Genomic DNA, 24,833 nt, shown 5'->3' with positions numbered 1-24,833 from the left:
ACACAGTAGTATGAAACTTCAACTGCGTGAAATACACAGCAGTATGAAAATTCGGCTGCGTGAAACACACAAACTTCACGCATGCGTGGAGTGTATGGAGTGTACGGGAGTGATTCACGCAATGGTGCGAATAGTCACGGCCATAATTTTTCCCGTATTTCTCGCAAAAATTCACTGTCGCCTCGATTTTACCGTGCTGCACAAGAATTTTTCCCCGCATTTATCCGAAAAATGACTCGTGCAACAGCACTTTTTCCTACTTTTTGCATTACATTTCGCCTGGAAAGACCATCTGAATCCACATTACTGTGCGAGCACGGTAATTTTTCTCGTACATTTCTCTCTGTGTAATTTCGTCTAAGACAAATCTTGTGCTGTCGAATCTTTCGCTAGTTTTAGCGTCATTGGATAATTAATTTTATGGAATTAAGCCAGTCGTTTTGATAATGTCTTTGTTGGTCAACTTTTCTTAGACTCTCATGAAAATATCATATTCATTACATAATATTTTCAGTTAAAAGTAAAGGAAAAGTTGTCTAATAAAAACGTCATCGAAACGACTTGGTTAATCCCATAAAATGAATTATTCAGCTTAATGTTCAGTTATCAAACACCTGAACATGAAATGAAGTAGAATTAACAGAATAGTAGGAAACATTGATTACGCCGAGAGACTGGAGAGCTCTCAATGATCAATAAACTCCGCCCTCTTCTTAGGAATTTATTAGAGGATTAAAAACTTTGTTATGAATACTCTAATATCCCGCGATCTTCAATTTAATTTATCGATAAGCCCAGATGTGAGCTGAGATCAGCGGAAAAACAATTAATAGTTAATGAGGAAAGTAGAACACCGATTACTTTGTAATCAATAATGAATCTAAATTGATTTATCATTACCTGGTTAATGGGTAAAGATAATAGTAATGATGGTGATATAATTTTTTGTGGTTTCATCACTAGTCCCAATAAATTTTATTTTGGATCTCATAATTGATTAGATAAGTTTTGATGAATGTATGGATATATATGGAAATAATGGGCTATTTGAAAATTTTGAGTTTTTAATTACTCATTCATAATTTAATTATGAAAATTGACTCTTTCATTCCTGCAATAATCCCTTGTTCTCAACGAAATGTCCATGAAATATAATAAATTGACAAAATCAAGACAAAACAACTCAATTATGTTTTCTTTACAGGACAAACTACAACTAGGAAAGAGAATAAAATCTCCAGATTTTATTCTATACTTAGAATTCAAATTAATATATTTTCGTATTCAAGAATAGAAGAAGGACTGGCATTATTCTAATTACTTGTTCTCAGAAAAATCATAAAACAAATATTCTAATAATTATCCAATTATCAACTAACCGGACATCAAAGCAGATTAAATAAATAATTCAATGTATTCATATGGAGTTGAAAAATACCATCAAGACAAAACAACTCAATTATGTTTTCTTTAAAGGACAAACTGAAACTAGAAAACAAAATAAAATCCCCGAATTTTATTCCATACTCAGCATTGCAACAAATATAATATTTTTGTATTCAGGAATAGAAGAACTGACATTATTCTAATTCCTTGTTCTCATAAAATCATAGAATAAATTATTCTAATATTTATCCAGCAATAAAATACGTGAGTATCAAAACAGATTACATAATGAGCTAAATTTATTCATATGAAGTTGAATAATATCATCAAGACAAAACAACTCAATTATATTTTCTTTATTTAAAGGCCAAACTGAAAGTAGAAAACAAAATAAAATTCCCAGATTTTATTCCATACTCAGCACTTCAACAAATAAAATATTTTTGTATTCAAGAGTAGAAGAACAACTGACATTATTCTAATTCTTTGTTCTCATAAAATCATAGAATAAATTATTCTAATATTCATTCAGCAATAAAATACCTGAGTATCAAAACAGATTAAATAATGAGCTAAATTTATTCATATGGAGTTGAAAAATATCATCAAGCCAAATTGAACTAAATTATGTTTTCTTTAAAGACTAAACTGAAAATAGAAAACAAAATAAAATCCCGGGATTTTATTCCATACTCAGCACTTAAATATAATATTTTTGTATTCAAGAATAGAACAAGATTCCTCATTCTCCGAAAAATCATCAATCAAATTATTCAAATATTTATCCAACAATAAAATACCTGGCTATCAAAACAGATTAAATAATGAACCAAATTGATTCACCTGGAGTGAAAGAATACCATCAAGCCAACCTGAACTCAATTATGTTAGCTTCCAAGGTGAAGCAAACTAAAAAAAAAATGGAACTAAAACCCCCAGATTTTACTCCATCCCCATCACTCCAAGGAATTCGATATCCTTCCTCTCCAAGACATGAGAAGTGCCTGATATCACCTCCCTGTCATGCCACCACTCTCCCATCACCTGTCCGTTCAGTTGTCCACAAACAGAGGCCTGAGAGTCTAAATGAAGAGACCCATGCCCACAATACCACGATATATCCGTCACCATAATTATCATTCAATTAATTCACCTCGCTTATCCCACTAAACTGAGATCTATAATTATTAACAAGGTAATACCCCACCTCATCACCTCCTCATATCCACCGTAAAATCTCCCTACTCAATACACATGTCTCATTGCGCAACTCGTGCGCACGTTACGCACGTGCACTAACGACTCACCAACGAGCAAGGACGTTATTATTCTCTTTGTTCTCGTCCTCCTTGTTCTGTTCTACGTCAAACCCAGCCAAATGAGAATTAGAAGAGCGAGATGAACATAAACGCTCGCAAAACGCTTGAGTTATCGTGTCAAGGCTTATCGATCAGGTCCCCGAAGCGAGACCTATCTCCATTTCTTTAACGAGTCAAAAGGCTCTTGATTATTTTCGTAACGGAATTTTTTTCGACGAGATTAAGCACAAACACGGCACCGTAACTGTTCGCGTTGCCCGAGGGAATGGCAATTCAATGGAATTTTCGAAAAAAAAAAGAAGAATTGAAAAGAATAAAAAAAAAGAGCCGAAACCTCTGGCTCTCGAGTTTTGTATGTACATTTGATTTGATTGGCAGAAATGGAGGGGGGACGGTGGAGGGGGTGACGACGAGGTCAGCTGAGCGGTCGAGCCTGCACAGCTGGGACGAGCCCTGCAAGATGGCTGTCAACAGCTGATTTGGTGCGTCGCGCAGGCGCACGCTTTATTTTGTTATTTTTCCATCCTTTATTCAGCCAACTCCATCGGCGGAGCTCTCTCTCTTCCGCACGTGTGGTGCATCCACGCATGTGTCTGTCAGGCATATCTCGGTATGTACATTCATACGTGAAGACTATTTGTGAATTTTCATCGACACAGTTTGAGGGACACGTGGTGGTATTACCTAATTTTTTTATGCACTGGTGAAAATTGTTTTATTGGGTTTTGGGGGAACAATTCGGGAAGTTTTTAATGAGTTACTTTTACACGGGGAAATTATTTGGGGAATTTCAACAACTGCTCAACTATTCAACTAGTTGTTGAATTTCAATAACTAATTGGTGAATTTCAACAATTAGTTGTTGAATTTCAACAAACTAGCTGACGGAATTTAACAACTAGTTGTTGAAATTTACTGACTAGTAGTTGAAATTCAACAACTAGGTGTTGGAATTGACCAACTGGTTGGTGGTTCATTTTTTTCAACAACTATTTGGTGCTTTTCAACAATCAATTGTTGAAATTCAATAACTAATTAACTAATTAATTGTTGAAAATTACCAACTAGTTGTTGGAGTTCACCAACTGGGTGATCATTTTTTCCAACAACTAGTTGGTGTTTTTCAAAAATTAATTGTTGAAATTTAACAACTAATCAACTGATTAACTAATTAAGTGTTGAAGTTCGCCAACTTGTTGAAATTCAACAACTAGTTGTTGGAATTGACCAACTGGTTGGTCGTTTATTTTTTTCAACAACTAGTTGCTGATTTTCAACAATCAATTGTTGAAATTCAACAACTAATCAACTAATTGAATAATTAATTGTTGAAAATCAGCAACTAGTGGTTGAAGTTCACCAACTAGTTGTTGAAATTCAACAACTAGTTGTTGGAATTGACCGACTGGTTGGTCTTTTTTTCCAACAACTAGTTGGTGTTTTTCAAAAATTAATTGTTGAAATTCATCAACAACGAATTAATTAACCAACTAATTAATTATTGGAAATCACCAACTAGTTGTTGAAATTTACTAACTAGTTTTTGAAATTCGACAAATAATTTTCTCCGTGTACATTATAGTTACAGGGGATTTTGTTGATGGAAAATCACGTATTTTATTGATTTTCTCATCAAATTGTGAGGAAATGAATGAAATGGGGAGAATTTTGAGGGAGACATCTAGAGGAAGGGGGCGGGGGAGTCGAAAATGGATTTTTTTATACAAATCAAGCAGATGTTAAGGATGATAGGGATAGTGGAGAAATAGGTTCTCAACATCGATTAAATTGTCATAGTGGGACATTTCGCTAAATATTTTAGCTTCATCAGGCTCTTTACGTAATCAATGCATGGCCTTAAACGCTGACAATAGTGAAGGAGTATCCATGACAATTTAATCAATGTTGTGCACTTATTTCTCCACTATCCCTATGAACATCTGCTTGATTTAAATCTATTGGAGATAAATGTCACTATCAAATTTTATATATTTTTGAATGTTTATAACTCAGGGAAAAATTAAACAGCTGACTAATAAAGCCAAGTCTTCACCAGAATTAATTTAAATTTAGGCACTGCATATTGTGCAGTTATGAAACTCCAGACATGAAAATAGATAAAATAACAAAATTAACGAAGTGAGATAAAACATTGATTACTTTCGATGCCTGAGGGGCCAAAATTACTGAAATAGCGCATCAACAATTTAATTAACGTTATTATTTCTTTAACATCCCATGATCTTCATTGGAATTTATAATTCTGAAATCACAACATTCCATCATGATGACATAAATTTGATCACGTTGGTTTCATGGGGAAACTTTTCTTTATTTTATTTTCTTTACTGCTCTTCACAATTCCTCGTTTAGTAATTGGTATTGCATGCTTCCCAGACTCGTAAATTTTAAAATTACTAGAAAAAAATCTTGTCCCGAGCTGTTACGATGATTTTTTACTCGTGTGGAGTTAGCGTCGGAGTCGAATCCCGAAGAATACAATTTTTTTCACCGGTACAAAATTTTCACTTGAATTTCCCAATTAGAATGCGGGAAATTTTCAGCAAAAGACATCCGTTGAAATTACACGAATTTCTGAACATTTAATTTGTTTTTTTTTTTCAATTATTCAGAAATCAATGAAAATTGTAATTTTCCACTGGATTGTGCAGTGAAAATGATGAAAAACTCAGGTGAATGAATCTATTCATCCAAAATTGATTGAAAAATCAGCTCACTGTGCTAATGAATCGATCATTTCAGATTCAAGTTCAACTGAAATAGATTCGGAAAATCGCTGAATTCGGGTAGATATATCTGGGTTTTATCATGGGATTCGACACGTGTTACTTAAGCACGTGTCCTTTCACTATGTGGCAAAATGCTGGGTTTCACTCGACAATTTTCCGTACCTCCTCTCTCTTTCCCTCTGGCTTTCACTGCGGTTTCATTTCCATTATTCAGAGGCTCATGGAATTAAATAGTGAACAGCGGCAGTGGCCGTGGTGCAACGTTTTTTCTTCTTTTATTTACGTAACGAATAGCGAATGGAAACTGCAGGAAGTTGTTGGGTATCGATGAATGTGCATTAATTGTGATTTTTTAATGGAATTGAATGGAGAGGAATTGGCCTCGTTTTTTCGTGGTGCACAGGTTTTCCTGCCTCGTCTTTCTCTTTTAATGCGGCGATTAGGCGGAGGGGGAGGGGGTGAGGCGGCAAAGGGAGAAAGGTAGTGAAGCCTAGTTCTAGAGCTTGTTCGATCTAGGTTAACCTGCATATTATGCAAGTGCTGCGTGTCCCACTACACTGACATCCAAGTGCATAATCGGAGTTGAACCACAAACTCCATGCACCATTTGGCGAGCCAGGAGTTGTGAGAATGTATGTGAATGGGAGGAGGTTTTGCATTTTACGATTTTCCCTTTCCACGGATTGTTTTATTGAAATTGAGGAGAATTTCACATTTCAGTAATTGGGGATTTTACTTGATGATGGGGATTTCGAGGGACTGGCAAGATTTTTTATGGAGTCGATCACATTTCCAACGGAGAATGTTTCTTGATATTTACTACTGAAATGACTTGTTATTGAGATAATTCTATATTTGATGAAGGTTGAATTACAGTTCTGTTGCATTGGGAGCGAAGAGAAGCAGTTTTTGTTCGTTATAAAATTGTCCTTGTGAGGATTAATTTCAAGAGAGAATGGGAGAGATCTTTTTAGTAGGTGATGAAATTTCTAACAAATTTTTTTTGTCGATCCGATCGTAGACAGGGATTCACGGGTGCTACGCGTCCGTTACGGCCGTTGTGACATGAAATATTGTTCGTCACGCGATAGAAAATTTTTTTTTAGCCCATAACGCGTATTTGGTAGAAAAGTTTTCGGCCTAATGACGAAATGTACTATTTTGACACTGCTGCTATGTTCACTTCGTGCCGAAAAGGCCCTTTTCATTTACTCGTTTACTTGTCAACGAAAAAGACACAGTTTCACCACTCGTTGAACGTAACATCACTGTTAGAAAAAAAATCCCTTTATATTTTTGCATAAAAAATTGATTTCATGGACAGTTGACTAGTAATTTTCAGTACAATTCCACTAAATGCAATTTAAGGGGAAAAAATAATGAAATTTCAGATTTCCCTGAAAATTCAATAAAATTCCAAAATTTTTAGAAGCACGAAGTCGAGAATTCTCCAATTTTATTGAATTTTCCTTGAAAACTTTAATATTCAGTGCCAATTTACCCTGAATTTCCCAATAATTGAAAATTGAAAAATATGTTTCTCGGAATTTTCTGGTTTTCTATTAATTTCCACAGAATAATTAAACTCAAATTTACAGTTCTCATCGATTTTTCTCTGAAATTTTCAATGCCGAAATTCCTTGAAATTTCAGTGAAACTTAAAAGTGATAAAAATTTCCGAAAGGGGTACTGGAAATTTCAGCTAAAAATTAGTAACAGTGATCACTGCCAATAAATAAATCAAATAAATAAAAAAAAATTCACTCGTATCGAAATATACTATTTTCATATGTTCTTCTGAAATCACTCGATACGAAGATAATTTAACAATCAGAAAAATGGGAAGGATGCCATCTTCATTTTCCGGATAAAGTATAAAGTATCTTGTTTTGTGGCTGACGAAATTCCCAACAAAAAATGTCTTGATAGTTTCCACTGAAAATGAGTTGAAACAGTTTTTGTTTGTTATAAAATTCTTCTTGGAAGAATTGATTTCAGGAGGGAATGTCAAGAACACCTTTTATAGCTGATGCAATTCTAAAAAAATGTATCACGACATTTTCCCCTGAATTTACTCATTGTGGAAATAATTGTTCAACTCATTATGATATGACGAAAAACTTCTTCTGTTCCACGAATCACATTGTTTTCTCGTTAGGCAATTATATCATTAACGAATGATTTAAAAATATTTGCCGTTGATGAAATTGTAACGAAAAAATGTATTTTCACTTTTCCCCTAGATCAATTTCTCCTCGAGATAATTTCCCACTCAATACCACGTGGAAAATACAGTTGTTTTATTCGAATGGAGTTAAATTTTATAGCTGACTAAGTGCATAATCATCTCGATAATTAGTTACTTCAGAAAAAAAGTCAAAAGACCTCTTTTATAACTGGAAAAATTTCCAATAAAAAATGTTTCTTCACATTCTCTCAAAAAATTCGTCTTCATCGTTTAAATCCCACATCAAACAACATGTAAAAAAGCCTTTCTGTTTTACTGAAACACATTCAAATTTTCAATTTTCTTAATTACGCAATTATTTCAGCAGCGAGTGATTTCAGGCGGAAATATTACAAGACCGCTCCCGCTGGGAGAATTTCCCATGGAAAATCCGCCTTTCACATCTCCCCCTCAAAGTCGCAGGTTATCAACATAATAAAATATTCATCAACATATGAAAAATCAGCTTATTCTATTCTACTACGTTTCACTTAATCGCTGATAAACGCCAGAGGCTCTTTGGACTCGAGTCAAAAGGACAAAATCGACTATACGAAGGGGCAGTGGACAGTGGAATTAGCGTTCAAGGCGATGGCCCACGGTTGTTTCATTGTTTCGAAACGTGACACACGATATTTTTCGTTTTTTTTTCTTCACCACAGAAAACCCGGAAATGTCGTTACATTTGAATACACGTGGTGCTTAGATTTCAATCTTCAGTACGCACAGTAATTGATATTGCCTGTTACACAATCCAATAGATCATTCAGACTTCAGGGTCATTCGATTATTACGTCACACATTTTTGGATGTTTTAGACCCCCCCCCCTTCCCCGGTCGCAAGGCATCACAAACACGAGTCCCCATGAATATGGGAGAATTCGGTAAAATAAGCAATTTAAAAAAAAATATTTACAACTCAGAAATAAATTCAACAACTGAGCTCAGTCTGGACTCCTCACAAAGAGGAAGAATTTTTCTTTGTGAGGAAAAAAAATGTTCCGGTTCATCAACCGCGCAATGAATTACTAACATTACAGAGAAAAGTCAAGTGTCCATATAACCAGTGATAGGCATATCAATCAATCATAATTACCGTTAAATTATGAAGTTGTCAATTTTTAACAGAAATCTTTAAATTTTAAATATTAAATGAACCATCAATTTGTACATTTAAGAAGATTGACAATTATTTGGGATAATCGAAAAATCAAGTATCTAAATTTAGAATTAGCTTGTTAATTAAAAATTACATTTGAAAATATCAAATATTTTATTCACCATTAATCGGAAAATTTAGTTAATAAATTTTGTAGTATTTTAAGTTTGTTAAATATAGTTAAACTTTGAACAATATAATGAGATAATCCCTTTTTAATATTGTCAAAATCTAATATTATTGCCCATCCCTGCATATAACCCGACTGGGGGAGGTATTACGTAAAAAAAATCCCTCCCGACTCCCCTGTGACGGTGACTGTTATCCCCTCACTGTGGTAGGGGTAAGTGCCAATTCTTCTCTAGGTTGCACTCACTTCTCCCTGTGATTTCGCTTCTCTAAGATTTCAATCGGAGAAGTTGATTTCCCCCACCACTAACAATCTAAGCGTGTGTGGACCCCTCTGCGCAACAGGAATGCGCAATACAACCACTGACTGTTCGTGAGGATTGGAGCAAACATATTCTCTAATTAACCATGATAATTAATTAACGAGCAATATTTTTAGTGTTTATAATTGAAAAAATTGATCATTTAAGGCCGAAACTTGAGATTAAAAAATCGAAAAAAATCATGGAAGTTCCCTGTTGTGTAATACTAATTCGCCTGATGAAAAGGCCTCGTATCACCGTTACTCGTAGAGGGGAGTGTTTACATTCTCATCCCGAACATCCCAAACCGAAATCGCAAAACAAATACATTCGGGATGCGAAAAAAAGTGAGATAAGAAATATTTCGCCCGATAAGAGCGACCATTGACATAGGTCTTGTCGATTACAAGGAAAAAAAATCTCAAACTCTCGTGCACACTTGATCCTTCACCCATCGGATTATCGTAATGAGTGATCACACAATGGGGGAAATACAAATGAAGAACGATGTTTCATGAGGCACATGTGTCGACATGTGCTTGAGGCGTGTTTCAGGTACGAAACCGTGTTGCACTCAACGCCCGTTGATTCTCCCATGAATGTGGGTCAGGTCGCGTGCAACAATCCTCATTTTTTCTCTTTGTAAATCCAAAAGGAAAGATGTTCCAAGAAAATTCTTAAAATCAATTTTTAAGAATCTGAGAAAAGTCGAAGTTTAGGGATTTTCCAGAAAATAATCAGAAAAATTGAGGAAATTTATGTTTGGAGCGTAAAGATGTTGTTGCATTTTTTTATTAATTGAGAGGGAGTTTTTTATTTGGTCAATAGTTTCATTGAATAAAAAATGGGGAAAAATTTATGATTTTGAAATTTTTTGGGGATAATTAATGAGAGAAAAATCCTCTGATGATTTCAAAGCTGTTTTCTTTAGTATTTTTGAATGAAAATGATTTTTTTTTGTTCTTATTCAATAAATCCTAGAGTAAATGAGAAGCACTGGGTGTAGCAATTCTCATTGTTTTCTCTCATGATTCCAAAGCGAAAGTTTTTCCAGGAAAATTGCAAAAACTACTTTTCAAAACTTCGAGAAATGTCTTGAACTCAGATATTTTCCAAAAAATAATCAGAATAATCAGAAAATTGAGATTTGATATGAAGTATTGATCTGAGAATTACAGGGAGGGTTGGGGCATGAAAATATTGTTTAAATCGTTTTTTTATGAATTGAGAAAGCGTTTTTGATTTGTTCAATAGTTTAATTGAACAAAAATGAGGAAAAAATTATGATTTTGCAATTTTTTTTCAATAAAAAATGAGAGAAACTTCATTTGATGTCTTTAATGTTCTTTTAGTATTTTTCGAATGAAAATTAATTCTTCGTTTCTATCAAATAGTTTGGCAAGGAGGATTGGAGTTTAAAAATCTCATTTAAAAAGTTTTTTTATAAATTGCGAGAGACATTAGAAATTATAAGAGAGACTTTATGTATCAACTTTCCGATAGAGTTATTTTCTTCCGAATTCTTCAGACCTTTTCTACATTTTAACCTTCTCTCTAACCTTGAAAAATCAATTTTCTCACAACAATACTAGCCTGCCAAAGAGCACGAACTCAACCAGAACGTTTTTATTCACATCAACTTCCGTTCAGAATTTATTTCAGACTTTCATCCTCAAATTTTAAGTTATGTTTCCCCAACTTGAAGCCTCCCAGCTGAAAATCCAATGTTCACCTCATCATTTACAAAATTGTCTAATCCCTTGACTAACTCTGCTGATGCAAATATAATATTTATAAAACTCGGAAGGGAGTGTGCGCACGTAAGGGATCGTTGCGAGCCGATATTAGGATGGGCAAATACACGTACAGTATTGCACAAGCTCACGCGAATTTCACGAGTGCCTTCAGTACACAAAGGGGGGGAAAAAAAAAGTCGTGACCATATGTACAATACCAGAGGGAGTTATGTCTCAAGAGGGCCCCCCGTCCTTGAGTAATGCCTCAAACCCAACAACTCCATTTACCTAAAACCCTGCCCCTCCGACTGACTAATTGTCCATTACCGGATGAATAACGCATAAGACAGTCATGCAAATGGCTCGAAAAAAGCGTGACAACGGCTGAGCAATAGTTTCCGAGTAAAATCCGTGATTTTTCATATCAAAATAAGGCTGGCAATATGGTGTCCCGTATCGAGTTCCTGCACTTTCACGTCGGATTCCCTTTTTTTTTCTCTCATTCTATTTATTCTACTCGTGTCGCAGCCTCTCCCGACAGCTCCAATAATGCCCCCGTGAGGTGCTGACTTCCGAGGGGCAAAATGCGACGCGAAGGTCGAGGGTATAAATAATAAACTCACCGATTCAATAATACCAGACGAAAGAAGCACGATCCACCGAGCTCGGAGTCAATTCTCTTGGGTCAAATAATCCCCGTTGGCTCCATGGCCCCACGGTTATTTCACCGTCTGTCAGTACACGATTATTTATCACGAATTTGACAATTATTTGAAGCTACACTGGTATTTTTTTCGCGAGGAATTACCACGAATGGCGAGCGTTCATGCTTCGTGCGCCCAATGATAAGTCGAGTGAGTGAGGACAAAGCACGACCTACGAAACACTCCTTCGTTGTGATACCAATGAAGGTCTGTTGCCAACTGACCCAGCCGCTGTGACAGCTCTCTGCGGGAGAACATCTACCAGTTGATGGGGAATAAATGTCCCTAGGGGAGGGAATTTTTCCGGGGGTCGGGGGATTTTCCGAGGATTAAAAGGCTTTTGAGAGCTTAAACCTCTTGGTTTTTTTTAATTGAAGGGCGGAGGGAGGGGATTTAATTGGCGTGGGGGGAATTGAACGGTCCTTTGGGTCCGGAGGTTTTTTTAAAATCTGGGGATTTTCGGCGCTAGGTTGGGAGCAGCATCGATCATACGGCAATCAGCTGTGCTCTATTTAGCGAATGGCTGTTGCCATTGGCTCGCGGTGAACATATGAATTACATATCAATTTGGTTTATGAATGCAATTATTGGGGATTCGGGGGGAGCGGTAATTAAGGGGGCAACGGAGGGCGCTCGATCGATTGTCTGTTTGGATAGGAAATGTGGGGATTTATCGTCAAGTGAAAACGGATTTTTTCGGTTTTTATGGGGTGACGCTTTTGGTTTGTGGGAGGCCAGGGTTGTGGGACAGTTCATCCCCGAAATTTTTGGCTCTGGGAGAGTTCATCTCGGTGTTTTTCAGTATCGTTTCATCCTATACTAATTTTATTTCAGCCTCATTATTATGAAATATGATGTTTATTGAGACATTATGAAAATTAATACAAATGGAAAACACCACTAAATATATTTTATTAAAATCACCTTATATGCTGTCAGGCGTTTTGAACGCAACAAAGAAATCAAAGACAAAACTTGTTCATTTTTTTGTCAGTCACTTTATAATTGAATAATATTATACAATATGAAAAATCATGTTTATTGAGATATTATGTTCTTTGAAAGAACAATCGGTTGAATACAGCAATACCAGCAATTTGAAAAAAAAAGAAAATTAATACATGAAAAATTGCCAATGAAAAATAATATTTATCGTTAAGTGGAGATGGATTTTATTATTATTTCATCCTAGACCAATTTTATTTCATCATTATCATGAAATATTATGAAAAATCATGTTTATTGAGACCTTATGTTCTTCGAAAAAACAATCGGTTGTATACAGCAATACCAGCAATTTAAAAAAAACGCAAAATTAATATATAAATAATTGCCAATGGAAAATAATACAAACAGAAAACAACACCTTTAACTCGTCAGAGTAAATTTCAGTAGCGAAGTGGTTTTACGGTATGTCATTTTTGACTATTGACCAGTTTTTAATGAATACCTCGGAATCTAAGGGAAATAGCAAAATTTTTGTTATAACCATTTTTGTAGAGCCGATTGAGAGCTACAACAAATGTAATTATGAAAATTTCGCTATCTCCCTTCGATTCGGAAATATTCCTCAAAAACTCAACTGGAAGATGAGTCGACTTAAACCGTTTTACCACTTCGATACTGATTTATATCTGGAGTAAATTTATTTACTCTCATACGTCTTAAACACAACAGACAAATCAAAGGCAAAAATCGTTTATTAATTTTTTCATCAGTCACTTTATATTATTAAATAACACAATATATTTCATTTGTATTCAACGGAGTTTTCTAAATTTTTCAAACATACTGCAGTTGTCAAAACAGGGGAAGGATATTATTCAATCAAAAAATGAATAAAGAAACGAATAATTGATGAGAAAAATGATTAAAATGCGGAAGATAGTACGTGAGAATGGAATTAATTATTCGAGAATGAAATAGTTGAGATGGGATGTTCTAGGATCAAATGGCCCTGGATAAAGATGAGATGAGCTGTCATGGAACCGTCTCAGCCCCAGTTGCACCAGCTTCGGTTAACTAAATCGTTAGTTGACAGAAAATGTAAATTTAGAAGTTGGATGGATTATTTTACCAAATGGCGTCTCTAAAATTTATCCCAGGATGAAAAAGAACAAATTATTCCCAGGGACAAATCTTGGTAACTCAAATGGGGCGATAGGATGAATAAAAAATTATTCTTCCGGTTAAATATTAAAAAATTATGATCTCCCGGATATAATTCACCTCGAGAATAAATTTTACCCTAGAATTTATTTGCTAAAAAGGCTAAAAAATGATTCTGCAATTTGTTAGACACAATCAGTAAAAAAAACACTGACAGGTTTAATATAATTGGCTCCAGTATTTTTAAATCAAAATTAATTGTTCTCCATTCTTATTCAACAAATATTAAAGTGAATAAGAGGCGAGAGATGAGTCTGAATTTTAAACTCATGGCAGTCAATGTTGAATTAATTATTTTCAACTATTTATTCGTTGCAATTGACACATAGAATTGCTAGCTAGGGGAATGGTAGTTAAGTGGATAATATAGAGTTGTTCAATTGATTATTTATTTACAAATGAACACTTGTGTGGATTTATTATCAAGCGTCGATCTGAGAGTTACAGGGAGTGCAAGAGCTTAGAAATATTGTTTAAAATTTTTTTTCATCAATTGAGAGATCGGCGAGTGGCAAGATTGTTACTTCTTTCCGGATTTCTTGATTCCACCGGTGACGAGAGGGCCCTTTTGGCCTGCCTTCTTGGCCGCCTCTGCCATGGCCTTCTGCTGCTCCTTCTGTTTTTGTTTGAACGCCACGTCGTCATCGTCGAGCTCTTTTGATTCCTTCTTGGGGGCCTTCAGGGGCTTCTTCTTCCCACCCTCGCGGCCTGACATTCTGAAAATTATATTGTCGCTTGTTTATTCAGGGTTTGGATAACGAAGTTGATATCAATTCCGTGACAATTCAGGAATGCTGTGAGTAATCGGGAGAAAAATGTGAGGGAGGGAAATTTGATATGATTTGGAGAAAACTTTTATGTCACGTTTGACATGTGCTACAATCTCTGAATATTTGCGATTAAAATGGTAGGGAGAGTAAGGTTGAATTGACTATTTTCATTTTTGAGAAAATACTAATGACTCATTCAATTTTTGAGGGAATGGGATAGATTCTGAAATGTGTCTAGACAGTTGAATTGATGAATTGGTTTCCGAATTATAAATATTTTTAATGAATTAATAAGTATCATACGATTTGGAAAAAAATTGTCACGTATCACATGACATATACGAACTCGAGAAACTTGAGATTATTCGGAATATTCGCGATTAAAATAGTAGCGGAGAGCGAGGTTGAATTAATTATTTTCACTTTTGGAAAAATACTAATGACTCATTCAATTTTTGAGGGAATAGGAGATTCTGAAATGAGTCTAGACAGTTGAATTGATGAATTGGTTTTCGAATTATAAATATCTTTAATGAATTAATAAGTATCATCTGATTTGGAAAAAAATTGTCACGTATCACATGACATATACGAACTCGAGAAACTTGAGATTATTCGGAATATTCGCGATTAAAATAGTAGCGGAGAGCGAGGTTGAATTAATTATTTTCACTTTTGGAAAAATACTAATGACTCATTCAATTTTTGAGAGAATGGGATAGATTCTGAAATGAGTCTAGACAGTTGAATTAATGAATTGGTTTCAGAGTTCTAAATATTTTTAATGAATTAATAAGTATCATACGATTTGGAAAAAAATTGTCACGTATCACATGAAATATGCGAACTCGAGAAACTTGAGATTATTCTGAATATTCGCGATTAAAATAGTAGCGGAAAGCAAGGTTGAATTAATTATTTTTACTTTTGCAAAAATACTAATGACTCATTCAATTTTTGAGGGAGTGGGATAGATTCTGAAATGTGTCTAGACAGTTGAATTGATGAATTGGTTTCCGAATTATAAATATTTTTAATGAATTAATAAGTATCATACGATTTGGAAAAAAATTGTCACGTATCACATGAAATATGCGAACTCGAGAAACTTGAGATTATTCTGAATATTCGCGATTAAAATAGCAGCGGAGAGCGAGGTTGAATTAATTATTTTTACTTTTGCAAAAATACTAATGACTCATTCAATTTTTGAGGGAGTGGGATAGATTCTGAAATGTGTCTAGACAGTTGAATTGATGAATTGGTTTCCGAATTATAAATATTTTTAATGAATTAATAAGTATCATACGATTTGGAAAAAAATTGTCACGTATCACATGAAATATGCGAACTCGAGAAACTTGAGATTATTCTGAATATTCGCGATTAAAATAGTAGCGGAGAGCAAGGTTGAATTAATTATTTTTACTTTTGCAAAAATACTAATGACTCATTCAATTTTTGAGGGAATGGGAGATTCTGAAATGAGTCTAGACAGTTGAATTGATGAATTGGTTTCCGAATTATAAATATTTTTAATGAATTAATAAGTATCCTACGATTTGGGAAAAAATTGTCACGTATCACATGAAATATGCGAACTCGAGAAACTTGAGATCATTCTGAATATTCGCGATTAAAATAGTAGCGGAGAGCGAGGTTGAATTAATTATTTTCACTTTTGGAAAAATACTAATGACTCATTAAATTTTTGGTGGAATGGGATAGATTTTTTGCATTACTAGAAAATTTCTTTCTCAACTCTTTCAATTTAATTGATGAATTGATTTCTAAGTTATAAATACTTTTAACAAATTAATGAGTATCATATGATTTGGAAAAAAATATTATCACGTATCACATGTGAATATTTTGGATTAAAATAGTAGCGGAGAGCAAGGTTGGTTAAACTTTTTCCACTTTTAGAAGAATATTAATGACTCATTCAATTTTCAATGAAATGTGATAGAATTTCTTTACCATCAACAGTATACTTCTTTCTCTTTGAAATGAGTCCAGACGGTCTAGACGGCTCAATTAATCAATCAATTTCTGAGTTAGAAATAATTTTAATAAATTAATATCATATGATTTGGAAAAAACTTCTGGCTCGTATCACATGTATTACAATCTCTGTATATTTGCGATTAGAATAGTAGACGAGAGATGTAAAAGAAACACATAAACTCATTCCATTTTCGATTAAATAGAACATATTTTTTCCATTAAACCGCAGTTCTTTTCCCCTTGAAATGAGTCTAGACAGCTCAATTTATGAATTGATTTCTGAGATATAAATATTCTTTATAAATTCACAAATGTTAATATTACCCTTCCCCCCTGGTTGTTATCAAAGAAAATGGTGAAAATCACAAGATTTCTGCCTGCATGTTTCCCAAAATGATCTACTAGTCGTTTTTACTTCGAAATGCGAGAAAATATTCTCGCCATCACTATTAATTTTTATGAAGTTAAATGCATCGCCTAGTTTCGTAATTTCATAAAAAGCCATTCAGACGGAATTCTTGCAACACCTCGAATTCCATCCGATTAGTTAATCCCTGCCTTCAGACATTTCTTTTGCAATAATTTCCACGTGTAGTAAATGAACACGCGCATGTGTTCATGACAAAGAAATTCTAGGTTAACTACAACGATAGACGTCAGATTAGTATTTTTTCAAGTAACATTTTTAAACCTCCAATATTGTTATTCAGGAATTAACAATTCAAAAATTCCCATGCGATTTTTAGAACGAGATTTGTTGAAACTTGAAAGTGAATTTGAATGGAATCGAATTTCCTGAAAATAAATCTAGGTTACGTGCAACGACAGACGTCACATTCACATTTTTACAGACAATTTTTTGAATTCTTAATGTTCTTCATTTATTTATTAAAAACGGAGAAACTTACTTGAGACTATTCGAATGAAATTTATTTAATCTTCAGTCAGAATTTAAGAAAAATGAAATGTTTGATCAGTTAAGAATCCTTGGAGCAGTAGTTAATTTTCGTTTGAAGATAGCCGCGAGGGGGCGCGGGAAATTTGTCATTGTTTCCCCTAGATATCCCTAGACGGTGAACGCGCCGGTCGTTTAGTGCGCGGGCGCAAGGCCTTTGTGTAGTGAGCCAAAATGGCGATTTGGCGGGCGTCGAACGGTGATAGTCGCCACGAGCCGGTATAAACAATGGAATCGTTTAAAAATCGTGGACTGAAGTGTGATATATTGATGTGTGACAAGTGACAGTGGGTTTTGTGATACAGTGAGTGGACATTCGGGGAGGTGAAAACGTTTTGGAGAGGCGAAAGGTGAGTCTCAATGCTGTAGCCATTGGAGGCAGTGTTAAATTCTTTGTTTTTGATTATTTATTGTTGGACATTGACTGATTTAATTCTGCAGTGGGTTTTTCGGGGATGGAGAGTATTCCCAGAGGCGTTCGCCATCATTTTCACTTGATTTGCATGACCTTTGACTATTTCATGCTTGTCATGGAGAAAAAGTTTACAAGGAATGATGATTTTACAACTTTTCCTACGGGAGAAGTAGAACAAATTTATTTGGCAATTTGGCAATTTTTGTTTTTAGTAGGGGAGGGTAGGGTAAAATGGACACTTTAGACTTTTTTAAAATTATTCATAACTCAGAAACAAATGCATCAATAGAGCTCAGTTGAGGCTCATCACAAAGGGAAAGAATTGCTCTTTGTATTGAAAAAAAAAAGATTGAATTTCATCAACATTTCAACTCGTCACTAATATTTTTAAAAAAGTCAAGAGTGTCCACTTTACCCCAACGTCCCCTATTCTTTTTAAGAAAAATAGGTTTTGAATAATTTATTACATAAGTGGCGAGGCATAGGCCTGGATGTTTTAGCTGTTGAAGTGGAATTCTTGATCGATGAGTTGATTTTTAACTTATTTTTTTTTAGAATATTAGGGTAAATAGGTCAATTTCTGGACACGGGTTAGTTTCTGGACGATGTCTACTTTTATTGAATATTCCATGAGTAATCACATGAAAATTGTACTGATTATTTCAGTTTTCAATAATATTACGTGTATAATTATGTGATTAGTTATCTTTTTTATCATCGACATTTAATAAATAAAAAAAATATGGCCAGACGTCCAGAAATTGGGTTTCGGCTGCATTCAACTATTTCTGAATTTAATTATTCTTTATTTTGGTATTTGGCTTCAAATATTTTCTTCCTGCTAATTAAAACCTTTTTGGAGGTATGGAAGCCATCATATTCCGATTTAGGTGATTCTTTTATTTTAGATCCTACCACGAAACTAGAATTTCTCTTAACCATCCAGCAATTGCCCTAATCACCCTATATAATTCCTGGAATGGAATATGGAATAATGATTTTGCAACTTCTCTTGCTGGAGAAGTAAAAAAAAATTATTTGACAGTTTTGAAATTTTTCTTTCTATTAAGAATGGGTTTTGGTCTTTTTTCTTGAATGAATGGTTTTCAACTTTGAAACCAGAGTTGTGCCAACATTGTCCAGTCGGCTCTAGGAGTCTTCCCTGGTTAAAAAATCATCCTTAGAGACATTTGCACGCCATTTTGAGACTCGCTCTTTCATTTGAGCCCAAAAAAACATTCACATCTTGTCTGACACCTCTGCTGTGAAGTTTGGTTTTCAACTTTGATTTATAATTGAAAACCAGAGTTGAAGACCAGAGTTTATAGCAGAGATGTCAGACAAGATATGAATGTTTTTTTGGGCTCAAATGGAAGAACGGGTCGAGAAATGGCGTACGCTGCTGATGCTTCTAAAGATGGTTTTGAACCATGGGAGACTCCTAGATCCCACTGTTCTATACATACTCCTAGACTCCATTATCCTCCTAGACAATGTTGTCACAACTCTGCTTTTCAATTGAAAACAGACATCATCTTTAGAGACATTTGTCATGTTTAGAGGCCCTAGCACGCTATTTCTCGACCCGCTCTTTCATTTGAGCCCAAAAAAACATTCATATCTTGTCTGACATCTCTGCTACAAACTCTGATCTTCAACTCTGGTTTCAATTGAAACCAGAAATTTCTTATTGGAATTGAATTCTTTATTTGCAAATATTTATTGACAGAAACTGAGAAACTGAAGTCCCAGCTTTTTTTTTGGGAATATCGAACAGTTGTCCCCGATTTCTCTGTTATTTCCGTAACTCTCAAATAATTCATGCTTTTAATGCCTAAAAATGGGAAAATTCATATTCTCATGAGCAAAAAATCATGATTTTAATATTTTCTTCTAGCATTCATTGCATTGAAATGAATACTATATTAATTGTGTTCATCTAAATTATTCATTTGCGTCGATTGAAAATCATTGAAATGATTCGAAATAATGCTACAGTGGCGCTACCACGAAATTCCCCAGCTCTTGGAGATACGTCGGCAACGTCGGCAAGCCACCAAAATGGCGTCCTCCCAAAAAAATCACACATCGTGTCCCTGTCTTGCTCGTTACCCCCAAAAAATAAAGGATTAACGGCTTTCTACGACAGTTTACGAACGTCTCCAAGAAACCAATCGCCCAATTATCAAACGAAAACACCGAATAACCACATTTCTTCCACCGCGAGTCGCATTAATCATGTACCATCGCGAAAGTGTTCACGATAGAAACCAATAAGACTGGGAATTTTATAATTTTATGATTAACCTCCCTCTTCGTCCAGAAGTCAACAACTTCCAACGTTTTTACTCAGTGCTGTTCGTTTATTTCGTTTGACGTGTTATCAATTGAATTATTACTTACATATTGTACAGAAGGTAAGTGTCACTATCAAGTTTTAGTAGAGGAAAAAGATCCCAAGTTAGTGGTTGAACAGTCGAGGTGGAAAATTGTTGTCACAATTTTTTTTAGATAGAATCGCAATTATAATTTGATAACTATTTTTATTTATTCTTACTCAACTCGTTGAAGGAAAATCGATGTTGAAACATTTTTAAGGCTCAAATCTTCCTTATTTCTGAAAAAATAATCCTTTCCAGAAATCATTCAGCAACGAAGAGGTCGATTTAGCCCCCAGCTGAGTTTTCGAGGAATGTCTCCGAATCTAAGGGAGATAGCGAAATTTTCATTATAACCATTTCTGTAGAGCGAATTGAGGGCTACAAAAAAGGTCATAAGAAAAATTTTGCTATCTCCCTTAGATATCGAGATATTCATGCAAAACTGACGAATAAAATGGCTACGAACCGTTTTATCGCTTCGCTACTGAAATTCTGTTAAAAATTATTCCTTTTTTCAATCGACATCATATTTTCGGCATCTTTGATGGTAAAAAGATATTGATTTTTCCACTTACATAAAAAAAGTGACCCACAGAGTCCCAACAATTTCTCCCCCAGTGCAAAAGCCCTTGACCCCCTCCAAAAGCTAAAATCTCCCCTTCACCAATTCTAGGCCTTGAAAAACGATTCAAGATGCCAACCCACCCGAAGTACCGTAACCTGAAGCGTCCAAAAGTGGTTGCAAAGAGAAACCTGAAGCTTCGTGACTACAAAAAGAGTTCAGGCGCCCTGATCTGCAAGAAATTGCAAACCAACAACAAAGCCCTGGCCCAGGCCCTCTCAAAGCAGAAAGAAGAGACCCAACAGTTGACCCTCGACAACCTGGAGCTGACCCGCCAGCTGAACGAGACAAATCACCAGAAGAGAAGACACATGGAGGCCTTCTCCATAATCCTCAAGAACTCCCGCGAGGCCATGAACCTGATGGTTAAAGCGACAGAGCAGGTGGTCAGTGCAATATCCACCTGCAACACACTCCTCCACCCAGAGAGTGGCAATCCCCCTCGACCCTCGAGCACCAGAGACCCCAATCGTCGTGTCTCGACAAAATCCCCCAACAAATCCCCAGCAAGAGGTGTCGTCCAGCCGATGGTCAGTGGTCACGCAATAGCTCAGCCAGCAATAGCCCTGAGTAGAATCAGAATAGTGTCAATGCCACCAAATGTCAGTGACATTGAGGAGACAACGGAATCCCCAGGCACCCCAACGAGGCCAGTATCGAGGATGCCAGCGAGTCGTAACAGAGCCCTGAACCGAGGTATTCCCCCAATGATGCCCCAGAGAATCCGAGTGAGCTCCCCTAGGGACGAGACTCTCCCCCCCGACGACAGACGACTCTCCAACATCAGCAGACGCTCCAGCAGATACCAAAAACGAAAGTCAAGGACTTCGAGACACTCTGATCTAGAGCCACGAGACAGTATTAATCAGATTGAAACGACGATGAGGACACCCAGAGTTTCACTGGAGGATGTCTCCAGACTGATGCACAACTCCCACAGCATCAATGTGAGGAGTCTGATGGATATTGAGGAGGGGTCGGGGTTTCAGGGCTCTCCAGAGGCTGGTGATAATCAGAGCGAGGAATTCGGTGTGCCAACTTCTTCGGGGGAAGTGTCTGCGGGGGAGGTGTCTCCAGGGGCGCCAGTGTCGTCAGAGTCACCAACATCTTCGCCAGTTTCAAGGACATCCTCTCCTACTTATCAGCTGGATCATCGAGCGAGGAAGGAGAGGAAGAGGAGGCATGCGAAGAAGGACAAAATGGGGGAGACGAAGCTGGAGAAATCAGTGTTCAGTCGAGTGCAGCAGAGGGTCTTTGAGGATGATCCTCTTGAGGGGACTAGCTGGAGGTACAGTAACGAGATGGGAGGGGGTTCTGAGGGGGCTGACGATGGAAATGCCAACGAGAGCAATGATCTGAGTAATGGGACGGGGAATGAGACTAATGGGACCAATCTGGAGAATTCCGATGGATCCAGGATGAATGATACGTCTTCGAGGATGTTCGATGGCTCTCTCAGGGACTCAGCGGGATTCTCGACGACTAATCGCATGTCCCTGACGATGATGAATCCCCATAATGGGTGGGAGGGGTCTGATGATGACGATGAGAGGTGTCAAGTCATTGATATTGCTGCGAGGAGGAATAGCGATGGGGAGACGACGAATTTCACAGCTGTTTTTGCGAGGAATGTCTGCACCTCCAGAGGACGAGTCGAGGATTTTGATCCTGATGAGTTTACGATGATGAGGAGGGGGAATAGACCTTTTAAGCCTTGTGTTATGGATGAGCTGGAGATGCCTGATATTCCTCCTCAGGAGTTGGAGCAGCCACTGGTGAGGGCTCCTGAGGTGATGGCTGAACCAGAGATCACGAAGACCATTCAGATTCAGGGGGTCAGTCAGCAGGTGGGGATTCAGTCAGCCACTGGGGAATTGCTGCCTAATGTTACTTTTAATACGAGTGTGACGATGCCTGTTGACACCGTTGGACGGGAGTCGGAGGATGATACGGTGGTGGTGCCCAATGGGCGGAGGAACAGGGCTGTGGTGCCCATTGTGGAGTCGTCCAGCGAGTCTGAGGCGTCGACACCTCCGAGGAAAAATAACAAGAGGACGAGCAGGACGAAGGGGAGCAAGAGGAGGGATCCCAGCTCCGCAAAGGTTGTCCTGGAGAAACTCAAGGCGCCGGAACAGAGGAAGAGACCTGGGTCACCTGTACCCAGGCCATCATCGGTTAATGGGTATTTGTGAGTATTTGGGGAAAGTTTTGCTGGGGGTTTAGTAGATTATGATGGGTCATTGGCTTCGTTTAATTAGAATGAGTGGAATGAGGATTAATAGAGAATACTGCAGTCTCCAATATTAAATCTTGAATTTCAAATGAAACCAAAGGGAAAAAAGGGTCTAAACAATTTCAACATCTGGGTATTTTTTATGAAAATTATAGTTCGAGAGATATTTGCAGAATAACAGATAGTTTCAGATTATTCTGCGCAGTTCTTTGAAGGAACAGAGGGACATGTTGTATGGGGAACTTACTTGAATACAATAGAGATCTTTTCATTTTCTTTCAAAGTTATTAGTGCCAGAAATATTAATATAATAAATTGTGGGAAGTTTTTCATCTTGTAGGAAATGTTGAAGGAATATAAACACTATTTAACTAATATCTCTTGAATTGGTAGTTTTAGAGAGAAGTTTTAAGGGATCTTTTGATATTTTCTCTGAAATGTACTAGTCGCAAAGAGAATTACAAATGAATTTACATTACTTTAGTGAATTATCTGGGAAGTGTCAAAAAAATTTTAAGATTTTTTAGTAAACATGTTCAAAGAAGTCTATGGCTCAGGGAAAAAAAGCATAGACATTGAAGGAAATATTCTCATTCAGGACATATCAGAAAAATAATTTCTACAGAATTTTTGCATTGATTACTCATTATTTATAATTTCAAAATTATTATCTTTGTATCTTTGTTTACAGGAACAGAACATCAAATTCCCTCACCAGTGATTCAGAAAGCAGTAATGCTAGTTTTGGTAGTAATGGTCGTCCAAGACGACAGAGAGCTCCAGTCAATTTTGCAGAACCTTCATTGAGAAAGTGAGGGCACTTTAAACTATATTTTTCTTCATTTATTGAAAACATTCACTCGTTAATTTTACTTTTTTGTAGGAAATTGAGGCGAGAGTGAGCGTCTGTTGACGACAGTATAGCCTTTAATGACTGAACTAAAGGACTGGCTGTAATCACTAATTATTTGACCCAATAGTTCGCGGTCGACAATTGCATTTCTATGGTAACGTAAGGCCTGCTGAATAAAGTTAATTGTTCTCATTTTCTCTGTAAGTTTATCTGAAATTTTTTGAATCTGGTTAAACTGCTTCACAGAGAAAATTCCTATAGAATATTTATAAAGATTATTGTCAAAAATATGTTGTGTTCTTCGGCGTTTTTCACTTGATTAAACATTGTCATATTCATTGTCATTGGTAACTGCATAATTGTTCATTCGAAATTTCCTAGATAATGGAACGTTCGAGGGTGACAGGAAATAAATCTTTGTTGTCAATACTGCTTGTGTTCTTTGCTTCGAAAATCAGTTTTAAAAAATTTAATATTTGTCAACTGGACTTATGATGAGTTCCATTTTCGTAATATAAAAGACAGAGTTCTTGAGGATATTCAAATATACCTTACATTTTCGAATATCAAATTTATTAATTAAATTTCATGAGAAGAAGTAGATAATTATAGAAAGTTAATTTTGCTCTTATTATTATTTTTTTAACTGATTTTTTTTTATAATTCACTTCTTTCAAAGGAATTATAGACATAGTTTGAACTTTCAGGCACTTTAA

General features: G+C 36.0%; 2 protein-coding genes across 3 annotated transcripts in view; one reads left to right on the top strand and one right to left on the bottom strand.

Annotated features, from left to right (window-relative positions):
- Nucleotides 1-11,918, bottom strand: part of LOC107048652 — a 36,041-nt gene extending 24,123 nt beyond the window's left edge. For both annotated transcript variants that reach the window (XM_015271945.1, XM_015271946.1), the window contains exon 1: nucleotides 11,632-11,918. The gene's annotated coding sequence lies outside the window, so the exon portion shown is untranslated. The remainder of the gene's footprint in view (nucleotides 1-11,631) is intronic.
- Nucleotides 11,919-20,084: 8,166 nt separating this feature from the next.
- LOC107048675 lies at nucleotides 20,085-24,461 on the top strand. The gene is made up of 4 exons (XM_015271984.1): nucleotides 20,085-20,445; nucleotides 21,083-23,219; nucleotides 23,956-24,075; nucleotides 24,148-24,461. Exons 2-4 carry the CDS (start codon nucleotides 21,103-21,105, stop codon nucleotides 24,164-24,166), a joined length of 2,256 nt encoding a protein of 751 aa, XP_015127470.1. The 5' UTR covers nucleotides 20,085-20,445; nucleotides 21,083-21,102; the 3' UTR covers nucleotides 24,167-24,461.
- Nucleotides 24,462-24,833: the final 372 nt, after the last annotated feature.

Source organism: Diachasma alloeum, unplaced genomic scaffold, assembly GCF_001412515.2.
Source record: "Diachasma alloeum isolate Michigan unplaced genomic scaffold, Dall2.0 Dall_scaffold_00195, whole genome shotgun sequence".
NCBI lineage: Eukaryota > Metazoa > Arthropoda > Insecta > Hymenoptera > Braconidae > Diachasma > Diachasma alloeum.
The sequence above is the reverse complement of the archived record's forward strand: the minus strand, read 5'-3'. Positions and strand labels throughout refer to the sequence as shown.